The 16965-nt window shown below is 40.3% G+C and overlaps 1 protein-coding gene across 49 annotated transcripts in view; it reads right to left on the reverse strand.

The window, feature by feature from the left end:
* The window catches only part of TTN (titin), a 272145-nt gene that overhangs the window by 11219 nt on the left and 243961 nt on the right, over nucleotides 1-16965 (reverse strand). For all 49 annotated transcript variants that reach the window (XM_078327295.1, XM_078327278.1, XM_078327313.1 and 46 more), the window contains 23 exons: nucleotides 16484-16786; nucleotides 16072-16377; nucleotides 14200-15966; nucleotides 13547-13840; nucleotides 12566-12853; nucleotides 12150-12449; nucleotides 9973-12039; nucleotides 9569-9871; nucleotides 9167-9472; nucleotides 8779-9069; nucleotides 8387-8683; nucleotides 7954-8259; nucleotides 6753-7058; nucleotides 6386-6667; nucleotides 5620-6213; nucleotides 5214-5501; nucleotides 4813-5112; nucleotides 3883-4185; nucleotides 2813-3115; nucleotides 2123-2707; nucleotides 1695-2000; nucleotides 1288-1587; nucleotides 86-661 (listed from right to left, as the gene is read on the reverse strand). In XM_078327295.1, coding sequence (XP_078183421.1) covers nucleotides 86-661; nucleotides 1288-1587; nucleotides 1695-2000; nucleotides 2123-2707; nucleotides 2813-3115; nucleotides 3883-4185; nucleotides 4813-5112; nucleotides 5214-5501; nucleotides 5620-6213; nucleotides 6386-6667; nucleotides 6753-7058; nucleotides 7954-8259; nucleotides 8387-8683; nucleotides 8779-9069; nucleotides 9167-9472; nucleotides 9569-9871; nucleotides 9973-12039; nucleotides 12150-12449; nucleotides 12566-12853; nucleotides 13547-13840; nucleotides 14200-15966; nucleotides 16072-16377; nucleotides 16484-16786 — 10971 coding nt within the window. The remainder of the gene's footprint in view (nucleotides 1-85; nucleotides 662-1287; nucleotides 1588-1694; nucleotides 2001-2122; nucleotides 2708-2812; nucleotides 3116-3882; nucleotides 4186-4812; nucleotides 5113-5213; nucleotides 5502-5619; nucleotides 6214-6385; nucleotides 6668-6752; nucleotides 7059-7953; nucleotides 8260-8386; nucleotides 8684-8778; nucleotides 9070-9166; nucleotides 9473-9568; nucleotides 9872-9972; nucleotides 12040-12149; nucleotides 12450-12565; nucleotides 12854-13546; nucleotides 13841-14199; nucleotides 15967-16071; nucleotides 16378-16483; nucleotides 16787-16965) is intronic.

Raw genomic sequence — 16965 nt, forward strand, 5'->3', positions numbered from 1 at the left:
AATACAATTGTAGTGGTTTTCATAGTGTGTTTTAGAGAGTTTTTCTTTAAAACTAAAAAAGCACTGAAAATAAAAATAAGAATACCTTGTATTTCCACATCAAGGATGGCATCAACAGTTCCGAAAACATTGCTGAGCTGGACTTTGTATTTGCCAGCATGAGTCTTACGTTGCACATTCTTCATGACAAGATGAGTATAGTGCTCAGTGTTTTCAATAGTAATGTTTTCTGAGTTTTGCAAAAGTTTCTGACCGTGGAACCAAGTCATGGCAGGTACTGGACGACCAATGTACATAACATGAAGCCGAAGTGTAGAACCCACAGCTCCATAATATTTCTCTTTCAGTGGGTAACCAGGATGGAACTGTGGTGTTGCTTGCAGGAGAAGCTTACTACTGGTTTCTACTTCTCCAACCTCATTGGTGGCTATGCAGGTATAAACACCTTCATCTTCCTGTTCCTCTGTCATTACTGTAAGAGTGTGTGTGCGTCCATCTGAAGACATTTTGTATTTCCGGCTTTGTATAAGCTCTTTACCAAATCTGTACCATTTAATGTCAGGAAGAGGCCTTCCAACAATCTGGCATGAGAGTTGAGCAGCTTCACCCAGTTTGGTGGTAACATCCTTCATTTCTTTGCGTATTCCTGGGGCCTCTCCAGCTGAACAATGTGAAAGATAATATTAAGTGATTGTTACTACTCAATCTATAATCCTTTGTCCTTATATATCAGGAATGAATTTACCTTATTTACTAACAGATACCATGATTAACATATTAGCCTAGTTCTTCAAAACCCTTTGAATTGATTTTCCTACGATCATATGGTAAATAGGGATTCAGTGAGCATACTGTTACATTTTATGCAGAGTGACTTTTCTTCTTTATGATTGGAAGGACATTAGTAAGGTATAGGCTTTTGAGGGATTACAAATTCTCTCTATAATTCTGTAGTATTTTTGCCCTTACTTAGGTTCAATGAGGTGGCATACAATTATTGACCTTTCAAATATTGTTGGGAAATATTTAAAAAAAGAAACCATTGCATTAGAGGGAATTGCTCAAGGAAAGTGCTCAGTTCACTGCATCTAACATCTCCTGCTGAGGTTATGTCCTTGGAATGGTTTCCTATAGAACTTATCATATTCCCTGTGTGTATACTTGCTTTTCTTTCTAAATACTTGCTCTCCATTAAAGCTTTCCAAGTTCTACTTAGTATAGAGGGGGAATTAGCTTTAACTTGTTTAGTTTGTAAATTGAAGAAGTAGAGAACAAAAGGCTACTTACATGTGAGTTTAGTCTTTATAGACATAGCAGTTCTTCGAGGTCTGCTCAGCCCTGTCTCATTCTCAGCAAAAACCCTGAATTCATATTCAGTAGATTCCAGCAAACCTCCTATTGTGAATTGCTTGTCCTTGATACGTTCTTTATTGCTCTTTTTCCAGGCACTGTCTCCAGACTGTCTATATTCAACCCAGTATCCAAGAATTTCTTTGCCACCATCACATTCAGGTTTCTCCCACTGTAGAGTGACACTATCTTTGGATATTGAAAGAATCTCAAGCTCCCCTGGTTGGCTTGGTTTATCTGAAATATTTAAAAATAGTGAAAAGGGAATCAGCTTTTCTGGTGAAATAAAAGAACCAAACATGGCTTGCTTCTTTAATTTTAACCCCTTCTTCTGAATTCCTTACCAAATGGATCTTTGCAAACAACTGGTTCAGAAGCAGGGCTGGTCTCGCTGAGACCAACATCATTCTGTGCAATGATGCGGAACTGATACTCAGCATCAGGAACAAGCCCCGTGACAGTGTACATCGTAGTGGTGATCTGAGTCTTGTTGTGTCTGACCCACTTTTCAGTGGATGTCTCTTTGCGTTCTATGTAGTAGCCTGTGACTCGAGAACCACCATCGTCTTTGGGCCTGGACCAGGACAGGCTAACAGAACTCTTGGTTACATCGAGTACTTCTGGAGGATTGCTTGGAGGTTCTGGAGGATCTATAAGTGGAAAACACATGTGTTAGAGTACAGTTCCAAGTCTTGTAAGCCAATGACTTTCATTTAAAAACAGAAGAATGCTGAAATAATGTTTATAATTTTGTGGTTGAAAGGGTACTTACTCAGTGGTGTTTTTGGTATGACTGGTTCCTCTGATTTCAAGGGTTTGCTTATGCCAAACTGGTTTTCTGCTGAAACACGGAAATGGTATTCTACATTCTCTTTGAGGCCTTTTACCACCAGAGATGTACCTCGGACTCTGGAATCAATGGTATACCAGGCAGCTTTAGGCACTTCTCGTCTCTCGAGGATGTAGCCTAAGATGTCAGCACCACCATCATCAGCAGGAGGCCTCCAGCTGACCCTCACAGAGCGCGCTTGGATGTCATCATATTCCAGTGGTCCTTCTGGACTGTCAGGGCTTCCTATCACTTTGACCTTGATGTAGACAGCCTTCTTGCCACATTTATTTTCCAGAACCAGGTCATAAGTGCCAGAATCACCCCTGTCTGCTTCTTTGATCACAAGCTCAGTGTGTGTGTCAGATGTTGCAATCATGGCACGCTTACTAACATCCTGGCCTTCCTTGGTCCATTTACATATTGGGAATGGTTTTCCTTTGACTGGTATGGTAAGTCTGATGACTCCACCTTGCCTTACAAAGATACCTTCCTGGTATCTTTCATCAAGTTCATAATCAGGATATTCTGGAAAAAAAGGTAGGATTTCAATTTAGCATTTGGAGTTGGGGGGTGGAGTAAGAAGTAAGTCTATGGCAATTATTGCAGAAAGTAAATGATCATGTGTCTCACCAAGCATTTCAGTGACTTTGACTGTTCCTGGTACCTCAGCAGGCTCACCAGGTCCACCAGCATTACAAGCTAGGACGCGGAACCTGTATTCTGCGCCCTGAGGTAGATGTGTTAGAGTATACTCTCGAATCTTGGTTGGGGTGGTGTTACACTTGGTCCATTCATGTTGATCTACTTTTTGCATTTCAATCAAGTAGCCTGTGACTTTAGATCCTCCTTCATCTTCTGGAACACTCCAGGCCAGGGAGACTGATGTCCTTGTTGTATCAGTAACTCTTGGGTTTTGTGGCTTTCCTGGAGGAGCTGGGAATAAGAATAAAACAATACACTGGTTAAAGTTGCTGCAAAGTTGAAAATTAACTGTGCCACCTAACAAATTCAATGAGTTATTGAAACAGGGACTGTTAACATTAGACTGTTTTTTGTCTTGTGAAAATTTTATTCATGACTGGGTGTGGGGGCTCATGCCTGTAATCACAGCACTTTGGGAGGCCTGAGGTCAGGAGTTCAAGACCAGCCTGGCCAACATCGTGAAAGCCTGTCTCTACTAAAAATACAAAAATTAGCTGCACATGGTGGCGGGCACCTGTAATCCCAGCTACTCAGGAGACTGAGGCAGAAGATTGCTTGAACCTGGGAGGCAGAGGTTGCAATGAGCCATGGTTTTTGTATTTTCCTTTTTTTAAATGTGCTTTATTTGTAATAACTATTATTATCTTACATTTATCAGCAGTTTTTTTAAAGTGCTTTCAAAAATATTGTTTTAAAATTTTAACTGTGATAGAAAGCATATATTATGAATCTTAACGAGGAGGAAATCGACTCAATAGAGGAATATTAAAAAATTATTTGCCAGAAGTTGCTAGTGGCTGGGGTGGGGAAGAGACTGATTACAAACGGATGCCAGCAAACTTTCCCGGGTAATAAAAATATTTCACATTTTGTTTGTGGTGGTGATTACAAAACAGTACATTTTTCAAAAGTCATAGAACTATATTCTTCAAAAAGGTGAATTTTTCCCACCTATAAATTATAACCCAATAAACTTGACTGATACAAAATGTGCTTACCAATTGGATCCATGGCAACAATGGGTTTGGAAGGACGACTTGGTTTTCCAGACCCTCTTGCATTAATGGCTGTGACACGGTGTTCATATTCTAAGCCTTCAATAAGGCCAGTGGAGCGGTACCGTGTCATCGTCACAGGTACTTTATTTACACGGACCCATCGATCTGCTCTCACTTCTTTGCGCTCCACAATATATCCAGTCACTTGGGAGCCACCGTCATCCTCTGGCGGGTACCAAGTAAGCGTCATGCCATCACGGGAAACATCAAATATCTGTAATGTTTCTGGGGGTCCAGGAATACCTGCAGCAAGACAGAGTTTAACTTATGAATAAAACAATGACTCATATATTTGTATGTGCCTTAGGGTTTTGTTGGTAGTTTTTTAAAAAATAGATAAGATACATGACTCTTTTCAATAGTTTCACTTTTGTACTATTTGTACATTTTAATTTAAATCATTTAATTAATGTTATTAAAAAATTTTTGACTTTTAGGTTTGGGGTACATGTGCAGGTTTGTTACATGGGTATACTGCATGGTACTGAGGTTTAATTTTGTACTTTTCTTGCTGTTCCTTGTTTCCTTTAATTCTGTAGACATTTATTAAACATGCACTCTGTATTTTTTTCTTACTATAACATTGCCAGTCCTCCCTCCTTCCCTCTCTTTCTCTTCCCTTCTCTCTTTCCTTCCTTCCATTCTTTTCTTCCTAACTCCCTCCTCTTCTCTTTCATAAGAGTGCAGATATTTAAAAAAATCAAGCCTAAGTGTTTGAACACCTCTGAAAAAAGGAGGTTTAGAAACCTCAGAAAGACCACAGGGTTAATTTTGTGACCTATTTTTATTTACATTAGGGCATATTAAAAACAAATTCTTTTTTTGTTAACATTCAGAATCAGAGGTGGGGAGGGTGATCTGTGGACTTACTGATGCTGCTGCGACATTCTATGACCTCAGACTGCAAGTAAGAGCCAATCCCAAAGCGGTTTGTTGCAGCCACACGGAACACATACTCATTTCCTTCAGTGAGTCGGGTAAACTTAAATGTCGACCTAGTCACTGATTCAGAAACGGGCAGCCATCCTGGACGATGAGCATCACGTTGTTCTACCACATAACCACTCAATGGAGCGCCACCATCCAATTCAGGTGGTTCCCAGGAAATGGTAATTGATGTAGCATCAATTTCATCAATCTTAATAGGTCCTCTTGGTGGACCAGGCTTGTCTATGAAAGAGAAGAAATCCAGGAAATTAATTTTTACTTCAAATCAAAATTGGGTGACTGAACATCAACAACTTGCTTGTATCTTTGTCATACATCCTTACCAAGAATGATAACTTTAATGGTCTCTGAAGTAGTTCCAGTAACATTCTTCAATTCAAGTGTGTATTCTCCAGTATCTCTGATAGTGGTTTCCCGGATGGTTAATTTAGCTACTTTAGTATGAGTTTCAACTGTGACACGCTCTGATTCTCTCAGTTTAGAACCAGCAAAGAACCAGGAAGCAGCAGGAGGTGGACGGCCAGTGATAGGTATCACCAATTCTACTGGTCTGCCAGCTGGGACATGGATGGTTTTCTGAGGCATTGTGGAAAGATCGATTGTTGGCAACACTGTGGGAAGGAAAGCAGGCATTTATTCTTAAGCACTATTTTTATATAGTAGTATGAATTCTGAATGTTTTCATTTTACTTTACTATTATTGTTATTTTTTGGCTATTTGGTACATACCTCTGAGGTCTTGTACAGTCACGGCTGTGACAATCTCTCTTGGTTCGGACACACCTTTCTCATTTTGTGCCCTCACTCTAAATAAGTATTGTTCACCTTCATTTAAAGAAATAATGGTGTGCTCTAGGACTGTGGGTTTTAAGGTGACAACCTTCATCCATCTCTCTGTTCCAGCTTTGCAGGCCTCGAGAACATAACCAGTGAGTCGGCTACCACCATCATAGAGTGGTTTTTCCCAGGCAAGGGTAACAGTGGATTTGGTGACATCGACCACCTCTAGCTTTGTAGGCACCAAAGGCACTTCTGAGACCAGTACTGCATCAGATGTTTCACAAGGTTCTCCAATGCCATAAATATTTTCTGGCAGCACTCTGAAATAGTACATGGTTCCTTCTACAAGCCCAGAAATTCGGTAAAGTGTCTTGCTACATTTGGTAGTTACTGTTTTGAATGCTCTCATGGCAGCTTCACGCTTCTCAATGATGTAATTGTTGACGGGAGCTCCACCATCAATTGTGGGAATTTCCCAAGTTATAGTCACAGAATCTCTTGATACTTCCTTAACTTTCACTGAAGGACAGGGACCAGGAGTATCTGAAAAACAGAATGAAAGATTCATATTTCCTGTTTGCCTGATAGCTTTTTTTTTCCCCCTTGGGGAAATATAATCAACATAGTTCCTCTCTAGAGAGGTGATTAATCATAGGTCAAGGTATATTTTAGAGGATCTACTCATTTTATAGCCAATTTTAAGTGAAATGCTTACCATAGACTTTAACAAGTACTGTTGCTGATTTCTTGCCAGATTGGTTTTCAGCTTCAATTGTGTATTTTCCAGCATCATACCGATTCACTTTGTCCACTATTAGCAATGAGTAGCTCTCAGTGGTGTCAATAATTGCCCGGTTTGCAAGATCAATGCCCTGCTTGCTCCACGTGATGACAGGAGGTGGTCTTCCAGATACAGACACCATCAGGCGCAAGGAGGCTCCAGCCCTGATGGTCACAGTCTTCTTTAGATCATCTGCAAGCTCAAGATCTGGTATTTCTGGAAAGTTAATGACAACATTTAATTAATTCATGGACAGGTATGAAAAGAAAATAATTCACCTAAAAGCTTCTATTATAAATACCTATTCTTTCCACAGGCTCAATTTCAGCAGTTGATTCGCTGTATTCGCTCATACCCTTCACATTCACGGCAGCAACTCTGAAGGAATATTTCTGGCCCATTTTAAGGTCTGGTACAGTGAATTCAGTATTTCTTATTGTGGCATTGGTATGCACTCGGTACCACTGATCAGTGTCCTTCTCTTGCATTTCCAGAACATAGCCTGTGATATCAGCACCACCATCGTACATGGGCTTGGTCCATGCCAAACTAATGCTGTATTTGGTGGTATCCACAACTCTTGGAGCAGAAGGTGGTCCAGGGGTATCTGTGGAATTTAAAAAGTGAGATGCAGATATTAGGCAAATAAGGAAACTTGAGATTTGTATTTTTGGTTTTCAAGACTCACAAAGGCATTATTGCTATTTGTCCATACTCACCAAGGTAATCTTTATTAATTAGGCTCTTAATATTATAGGATAGCACTATGTGGTACATTATAATTTAATATTATTATCTTAAGAATTAAATTGCTTTAGGAAAGTAGATGTTTCTTCCTACTACTTTGGCTAGCTTCACTATGTGTTCTTCATTATCTAAGCTCATTACTTAAAGTACCTATTCTCAGGGACTTTTCCTTAAAGAGTTGCTTATCTTTCACTGGGTTAATATCACATGCCACCAATACATTTCTAATGAATACAGGAATTGGTTTTGTCAATTCCACAATTTAGTCCCAGTGACTATTCCTTAATAGTTCTTGGAATCAGACTCTGTAAAAGGATTTGTCACTTACTTTTGAAGTTCTCGTGACAATTATTTTGTCAGTAACTTATTAAACTACTAGAAACCTTTTGTTCCTGCTAAGCCTTTTCTTAAAAGGAGTTTTGCCATTTGTCTTTTCAGTAGTTACAGTATAATGCTTTTTTCTCCCTATTCTTAGGAAGATTTATAAAATAGATTCTTTTCATATTGGTAGTAGAATATTTTTCCATTAATTGGAAAATGCTGTAACAATTTTTAGCAATTCTAATTGCTAACTTATCAACAGATATAATAGTTAAAATGTTCTTTGACTTAAGCTATATTTATGATCATGCTAATAAGCATATGCTTTTCTAGACCATAAATTTTACAAATTCTTAGAAAATGTGTGTTGGAAAATTTTATCTGTCATACAGTTTTGAGGAGCATTGTATTTATGTATGATTCTTGGAGCTCACATGATGGTTCTCTGCATGAGATGAAGTCGGAAGCTTCACTGGGCTCACTGTTACCAGCTGCATTCACTGCAGTCACCCGGAACTGGTAATCACAACCTTCCATCAGGCTGGTCACCTTCAGCCTAGTATCATACACTACGTAGTCTTTGTTGACACGTGTCCAGCGCAGGCTCTTCTTCTCACGTTTGTCTACTAGGTAGTTGCTGATTTCATTGCCACCATCAGATTCAGGTTTTGTCCACTGGATGATGATATGCTCTTTGCCAGCCCCAACTTCTTCAGGTATGCCAGGTGGTGATGGAATAGCTGTTTACGTATTTATGAAAGTAAGAATGATCAGAATTGCATAAAATTACTATTGATAAGACTGCCCTTCTCCCTATGATCCCATTATATTTCAACCATCAAATTGTTTAAAAGTGTTAATACTCACTGAATGAGTTTCTGGCTACAATTGGCTCTGATTCAGCAGGCACACCAGGGCCGTATTTGTTTACTGCCCTCACTCGGAATATATATTCATTGTTCTTGATGAGCCTGGTAACAACATAGGATAGGGTTGGGCATTCGCCTTCGACAATCACCCAGTTGAGCCTGCTAGTCTCGCGTCTTTCCACTATGTAGTGAGTGATTTCTGCTCCTCCATCTTCCTGAGGAAGGCTCCAGGCTAAAGTGCACTTCTCTTCTGTTACTCTGCTGATGGTGAGCTTTCCACATGGGCCAGGGGTATCTGAAACAGGCGTAATGACAAGCCATGATGAAGATCATTCTTTCTGCCCACGCTAGAAAATGCTATATAAGTGTAAGAACATTTGACATGTTTACCAAGCACTTTGACCATGACAGACACGGCCTTGGTCCCACTGGCGTTTTTCACTGTTAAAGTGTATTTTCCACTGTCATTTCTGTCACAGAACTTGATCACAGCAGTTGCTCGTTTGCCAGTATACTGCAAAGAGACCTTTTCACAGAGATCTAGCTCCTTGTCTCCTTTGGTCCAGATAATTTTGGGTTCAGGTTTGCCACCAACTGCAGCATCCAGAACAAGATCAGAACCTGCTCTGATGGTAACCAGATCACCCTGTAATCGGGCATCCAGTTCAGCTTTGGGTGGAGCTGTCAGTAGGCAAAATAGATATGAATGAATATCTGAGAGTTTATTTTCACGTAAATTGTGATAATTTTAGAAAGGAAAATGTTGACTATTTCCTACCGTATTCATCTCGGCAAGTGACGGGCCCTGTAGATTCAGACCCTTTGCTAATTACTCCTGCTGCATTCTTGGCTAGCACACGGAACTCATAAGTGTCTCCTTCACTGAGAGCAGTCACAGTAAAGAAATTGTCAGATACAATGGTATAGTTGCACTTCAGCCAGCGACCATCTCCTACCTCACTGACTGGCTTACGCTCTATGATGTAGCCCACAACCTTGCTGCCTCCGTCATACACTGGGGCAGACCAAATCAGTGATACTGTTGATCTTGTGACATCTGTCACCTCTGGTCTGCCTGGTGCATCTAGGAAGGGATGCAAAAATAAGATTAAAATTACCACTCTGAGTTCTACTGGAATCAGTAGTAATTAACAAATATGCCCATAATTGTGTTACATACCAACTGGATTTTGAGCCATTATAGGTCTTGAAGCTTCGCTGGCCTTGCTAACGCCTGCAGCATTGAGTGCGTAAGTTCTGAACTGATATTCCAGTCCTTCTACTAAACCAGTTACTTTGTAGTTGCACTCTAAGCATGGCACTTTGTTTTCTTTCACCCAAAGAATTGTGTTACGTTCTTTCTTCTCAACCCAGTAGCCAATGATTTTACTGCCACCATCATGGTAGGGTTCTTCCCAACGAATAGACATGGCATTGGTAGACACATGGTAGACCTCAGGTCTGGTAGGAGCACTTGGTGGGACTAAATATAAACAAAGGTATTAAGTATGAATACAATTTTATAAAATTCAGGGGAAATATTTAATAATAGAGACTTTGAAGTATGATTTTAATTTTTCTTACCAAATGGATGTTCAGCAACTATTGGTGCTGATTCTAGAGGTTTGCTGACACCAAATCTGTTCTCTGAACTGACACGGAAAGAATATTCCATGTATTTTGTAAGATGAGTGACTTTAATTTGAGTGCGCTTGACACTGGAATTGATAAGCTGCCAAGCCGTTGTACCTGATTCACGCTTTTCAACTATGTAATTAGTAATTTCAGTGCCTCCATCATCTTTAGGTTCTCCCCATGACAGGACACATGATTCAGCTGAGACAGATGAGACCTCAATGGGGCCAGTTACTGGACCTGGCCTTCCAATGACCACAACTGTGACAGTAAATGTTTTAACACCAGCTGTATTTTCCAGGGTCAAGAAGTATCTTCCAGAGTCACCTCTCATGCTATCCTTTACAGTCAGGGTACTTCTGTCTTTTGTTGTTGTAATGCTCACTCGATCTGTCTCTTTAAGTCTCATTTCTTCCAATTTCCATGTTACTTTGGGGGCAGGACGACCACTGATTGGTACGTCAATGGTAAATGGGCTTCCTGCTTTGCAAGTTATGAGCTGATTGGTAATTCCAGTGAGGTCAGCAGTGGGCTCAATTTGAGGCTCCTTAATGATAACAGAAGAGAAGGCTTCCCTGGGTTCACTATAGCCAGCATCATTTTTGGCCTTCACACGGAATTCATATTCAGTGTTCTCAACAAGGTGCTCTACTGTGAAAGTCAGCTGTTTGGTGTGACCAGCTTCAACCCAGAAGTCAGATCCCTTTTGTCTCATTTCAAGCAGGTAGTCAGTGATCCGGCTGCCTCCATCATGGTCAGGCTTAAGCCAAGCTAAGACTGCGGAAGATTTGCTAGTATCAACAATGTCAAGTCTCCTGGGTGGAGCAGGCTGTTCTGTGGCTACAATTGGTTCTGGCATTTCATAGGGCTCACCAACACCATACTCATTTTCTGCAGAAACACGGAAATAGTATGGAACACCTTCTGCCAGATCACTGACCTTGAGGATCTGACGAGTGCATTTTTCACTGATCACCTGCCAACTACGGCGACTTGCTTCTCGTTTCTCTACCACATAGTGATGGATTCGGGCACCACCGTCAAGAAGAGGGGCATCCCACATCAATGTAGCAGATCTCCGGGTCACATCTTTGAAGGTAATTGGGCCAGGTGGGCCTGGAGTGTCTAGCACTTTTACAGTGAATGTGATTGACTTACTACCACTGTTGTTTTCCACGGTAAGGGTATATTTTCCTGCATCATTTCTGTTGCAGTTTTCCACAGTGAGGGTGCTGAAGGAGTCTGTTGCGTGGATATCAGCCCGAAGGCTAAGGTTGGAGTCTGGTTTGCTCCACACAGCTGTAGGAGTAGGTCTACCTTGGTAGGCAATGAAGAGGCGAATACTGGCCCCAGCTCTAACAACATGAGTCTGTTTGAAGTTTGCATCTATGTCTAACTCAGGAGCTGTTAACCGGTCAACTGCTTTAATTGTGCCGGTCACTTCACAGCTGTCTCCTTTTCCAGCACCATTGATAGCACTAACGCGGAATTTGTATTCTTCACCTGCTTGCAAATCAGTGACTGTATATCTTGTTTTCACGCATGCCTCTGCATTCACCTTGTGCCAGTCTCCTAAGTCAGCCTTGCACATTTCAATAATGTACCCAATTATTTCCATGCCACCATCAAACACTGGTTTGGACCATTCTAAGCTCACTGTTGTCTTTGATGTGTCTGTTACTTTGACCACTGCTGGAGGACCTGGTGGGTTGACGGGTTCTCTACATTTAATGAGTCTTGAGATGCCACTTGCAGGTCCAACTCCTGCAGCATTTTCAGCCATGACGTGGAATTCATACTCATTGCCTTCTATCAGACCAGTGACTTTGAATCTTGTCTCAGAGATTGGTCGTTTGCTGATCACTTTTACCCATCTTGTGCTTTTCTTTTCTCTTCTTTCAAGGATATACTGTTGAATTTCACTGCCACCATCTGATTCTGGCCTTGCCCATGTCAGGGTAATGCTGTTGCCTGTTATGTTGCTAGGTTCTGGAATGCCAGGGGCATCAGGAATAGCTTTAAGAAAAATACAAAAACAAAAACAAAAAACCCCAAATCAATTAGATACATTTGCTTGGAAGGTTAATCTTTTGACATAGTACCACTTAGTAAAAATGCAAACTTACTGTATTGTATTTGAGCAACCACTGGATCAGAATCAAGTGGCCTGCCAACACCAAACTTGTTAACTGCAGAAACACGAAATTGGTATTCATTGCCGTTTATTAGTTTAATGGCAGTGTAACTTTGGGCTTCACATTTATCCTCAATTAGTGCCCAAGCAAGTCTGCTGGTTTCCCGTTTTTCGATGATGTAGTGTGTTATGGGAGCACAACCGTCATTGAGTGGAGCATCCCACCACAGAGTCATCTTCTCCCCAGTAATATTGGTGAATCTTATTGGCCCAACTACTTTTCCTGGTGTATCTATAAGAAAATGTTTCTAGAGTTAGTTTCTTTTTCCTTGTCCATTAAAATACAACTAGGCATGTCTCTAATCCAGGTTCATAAACTGTCACATTAAGAAGCTATTTTAAAAATACCTTGTACTTTCACTTTAATTTCTGCTTTTGCAGAACCAGATGCATTTTTGGCTTCCACTGTATATATACCACGATGGTCCCGAGTTGCATCTCTAACAAATAGGCTTGTGGATCCAAGGACATCGGTTATTTCCATATTCATCCTCTTTTGAATTTCCACTCCATCTTTGAACCAAGTTACTCGAGGCACTGGTCGTCCTTGTACCAAAGCTTTAATTCTAAGACTCTCTCCGGACTTAATAGTGAGACCATCAAAGTACTCAGGGCCAAACTCCACTATTGGTGGAACTACAAAAGAAAGAGAAAGCCTATGTATTACTTGGGCTTAATAAAGATGTACATAAACATATATTTTTTTCATTAGTCCCAGATTAAAGCCTGGAAGGGTAATGACTTGTGTGCTACCAAAGTCTCTTTTGAAAGTAAGATTAATAATTGAGAATTTGGACCCTGGGGTTAAATATTTGCCTATTATTATTTCCCTTGTAATGCTTGTCATGTTTTTAATTTTGCACTGCTGTTTGTAAAAGAGAAGTGAAATATTTACAGATCATTTACTTTCTAATACTGCTGTACAGTCGAACAAGTTCTTTTAAGAGGCCATCAGCTGCATTCAAGCAAGGGGATGATTGTGTTGTTGGATATATGTTGTATTTTAATAACTTCAGTAAGGATGGACAGTTATTCCTGAGGACCTTTTTCTTTATTTACTATAAGTGGCAAAAATTACAAAGCTAAAAACTCATTCCCACTGGCTGCATACTCTTTATACAGGAATGGAGTGAAATAATGGACATGACAAAAAGAATTGATGCCAATTACTTTTTTTTCTTTTCCCTTGAAAGGTAGAAAGACATAATTCATCCACTTAGCAACCATAGGTAATTTGTTTCTGTTCCCATTTAACAGGCCAAGGGCCAAATGTGTTTTTAAAAATGTAAATGCTCTTAGTCTCATTGGAAATAAGTTGTAAATGCTTACCATTTTCATCTCTTGTCATGATAATACCAGAAGACTGTGAAGGTGGGCTTATAGTTCCAACAGCATTTCTCGCAATTATTCTGAACTCATAGCGATCCCCAGGACTGAGTCCTGTAACTGTGTACTGACATTCACTGACGTCGGTGAAGTTGCATCTCATCCAGCGTTCATTTCCTTGCCGTTTCTCAATGCTATAGGCCACAATCTTACTGCCTCCATCACGCAATGGTGGATTCCATTTAAGTGTGATGGTTTCCCGGGTGACATCAATGTAGTCAGGAGTGCCAGGTGGGTCTACAAAATTATAAGGAAGGTAAATGCATCATTTTATTTGTAACCAGGTCTTAATCCATGGAAGAGAAATAAAATTTTTCAGTCATTTTAATAAATAAAATTTTTATAATAAATAATTTATTCAATCTCCCAAACTCATTTTGGTCATTAATTTCAACTTTTCCTTTCATATTCTTTAAAATGAACTTCAAATTAGTTTATTAGATTGACTTAAAATCATTCCTCATAGTTTATATGACTCGTTCTCTAGTGACAAGAAGATATGTAAGATGATGCAGAGAAGAAAAGCAGTGTTTGATATATTTGTTTCTAATATATTCAACCGCTAAACTAAATGTATTTGAATAATAATCACTTACCTACTGGAGAAACAGCTAAGGTAAATTTGCTTGGGTCACTAGGTGAACTTAGGCCAGCAGAATTTTCAGCATATACACGGAATTGGTAATCCAGACCTTCTATCAGTCCAGTAGCTCTATATTCTCTTCCAGAGATTGGTGATGTATTAACTTTTTGCCAGAGGATGCTATTTCTTTCTTTCTTTTCAACATGGAATCCGGTAACTTCTGAACCACCATCATAAACTGGAGCATCCCAAGTTAGTGACATGCCATCAGAAGTCACATTGTATATAACTGGCTTTCCTGGGGGACCAGGGATCCTGAACTGGTGTTTTGCCACAATAATGTTTGAGACAAGTGGTTGGCTGACTCCGTATCTGTTTTCTGCTCTCACTCTAAACTGGTATTCAGTGTCTTTGACTAGATTAGGAACTTTGAAAGTCGTCCTGGCAACACTTGAACATACCATCTTCCAATTAGTTTGTGAAGTTTCCCGCTTCTCGATGCTGTAACAAGTAATTTCTCCTCCTCCATCATCTTCAGGTACATCCCATGACAGGATGACGCTATCAGCCTTGATTTCATCAAATCGAATGGGTCCTTTGGGCTTTGATGGTGGGCCAAGGGTAATGACTGTAATGGGGACTGCAGTTCTACACACTGCATTATCAAGAATAACAGTGTATTTCCCTCCATGCTCCTTCTTGGCATTCTTAATACTCAAAGCAATTTTGTTTTCGGTTTTGCTGAAACGAACATATTCACTTTCTTTCAGTGGCAAGCCATCTTTCAGCCAACTGATAGATGGTTTGGGTTTTCCTTTATAAGGTAATTCAAGGTGCACATTGTGCCCAATTCTCACAGTGACTTGTGCCCCAGGGATTTCTGACAGGTCAACTTCGGGTGTAATGATAAGTTCTTTCACTATAATTGGTCCAATAGTGACAGGATCACTCAGTCCTTTCTCATTTTTGGCAAACACTCTGAACTCCAGGACTGACTGCTCCTTAAGTTGGCTGACCTCAATTTCACATGTCTTACTTATGCCAGCATGGGACCATGTCTGTTCACCTTTTCCTTTCCTTTCAACAACGTAATCTGTGATGACACTACCACCGTCAAAGTCAGGTTTGGTCCAGCTGAGGATGACAGATGTCTTTGTTGAGTCTTTCATTGAGAGATCACGTATAGGAGCTGGTACTTCAGCAGCCTTAACTGGCTCTGTAGTGTCACAGGGTTCCCCAATTCCAATTTCATTTTCTGCAAGAACTCTGAAGAAGAATGGAGTCTTCTCTGACAAATCTGTTAGCTTGAAGGTTGTGCTGGAACATTTGTGTGACACAACAGACCACGTTCTCTTGGTGGCATCTCTCTTTTCAATGACATAATTGATTATTGGAGACCCTCCATCGATGAGAGGAGGATCCCAGAGCAAAGTGACTGTGCCTTGAGAAACATGTTTAACCTGTAGTTTCTGGCAGGCAGCTGGTGTGTCAAGCACTTTAACACTCACAGTTGAAGACTTAGGTTCACCAACTCCATTTTCTATTGTGAGAATATATTTTCCTGTATCATTGCGAGTAACTTGAGGAATGGTGAGTAATGAAGATGAATCGGTGTTTTCAATGCTGTATCTGGCATCACTGCCAAGATTCTTCTCATCTTTTCTCCATATGACAGTAGGTGGAGGTCTGCCTTTAAAGGGAATCAACACTTGTACATCTTCACCAGCTTTGGCAATAATAGAAGTTCTGAGAGCCACATCCAGGTCAATCTCTGGTGCCTCTGCAGACATAAAGTGGATATATATGGTGAATTTTAAAAGCAAAACATGAGTGATTTCCTGGCAGTATGCTTATAAGAAACATAATCACACCAGTAGGTACATACCAAGTATATCTTTAGCTTGTACAGGTTCAGTCATTTCTGTAGGTTCTCCTTGTCCAGCACAGTTTACAGCAGATACCCGGAAGTAGTAATTGACTGCAGGTTTCAGGTTGGATACCACATATTCTGTAGTTCTGACCTCTCCTTTGGTAGAGACAACAGTCCATTCCTCTTCCTCTCCTTGTTTCATCTCGACAACATAACCAGTAACAGCACTGCCCCCATCATAGACAGGCTTACTCCAGCCAAGGGTGATGGATGACTTGGTTGAATCTGCGATTCTTATCTTAGCAGGTGGACCTGGAGGATCTGGAATGGCCATTCACAATAAAATAATTATACAATCACTTACAATTCAGTCACACAGGCGAATTAAGAAGACACAGGTGAAGATGCTGCAGGTATGAGCACTTACCAATAGGATCAGCAGCTTTGTAGAATTCAGATGGTTCGGAGAATGGACCCTGTCCAGCAGCGTTTACAGCACAGACTCTGTATTGATAATCACTGTTTTCTGTGAGTCCTGTTACTTTCTGTCTGGTGTCACGGATAGTCTCTTTTAGTACTTTAAACCATCCTAGACTCTTCTTATCTCGTTTTTCAAGGAAATAGCCACTTATATCACTACCACCATCTGCAACTGGCCTGCTCCAGACAACAGTCATCGAATTCTTGGTAATCTTTGTCACTTCTGGTATGCCTGGTGGCCCAGGTGTAACTATTTAGAAAGGAAAGGAAAACAAGGTACAAGGATCAATATTACTGATAAATTATATCTATGATGTTCACATTCCCTCCAGGAATATTAGTTTTAGTTTTTATATTTTTCCTCTTGTGAAAAGGATGGTAATGAGACAGGTATTATACAAAAGAAAATTAAAGCATATGCAACAGGTT

Source organism: Callithrix jacchus, chromosome 6, assembly GCF_049354715.1.
Source record: "Callithrix jacchus isolate 240 chromosome 6, calJac240_pri, whole genome shotgun sequence".
NCBI classification, from domain to species: domain Eukaryota; kingdom Metazoa; phylum Chordata; class Mammalia; order Primates; family Cebidae; genus Callithrix; species Callithrix jacchus.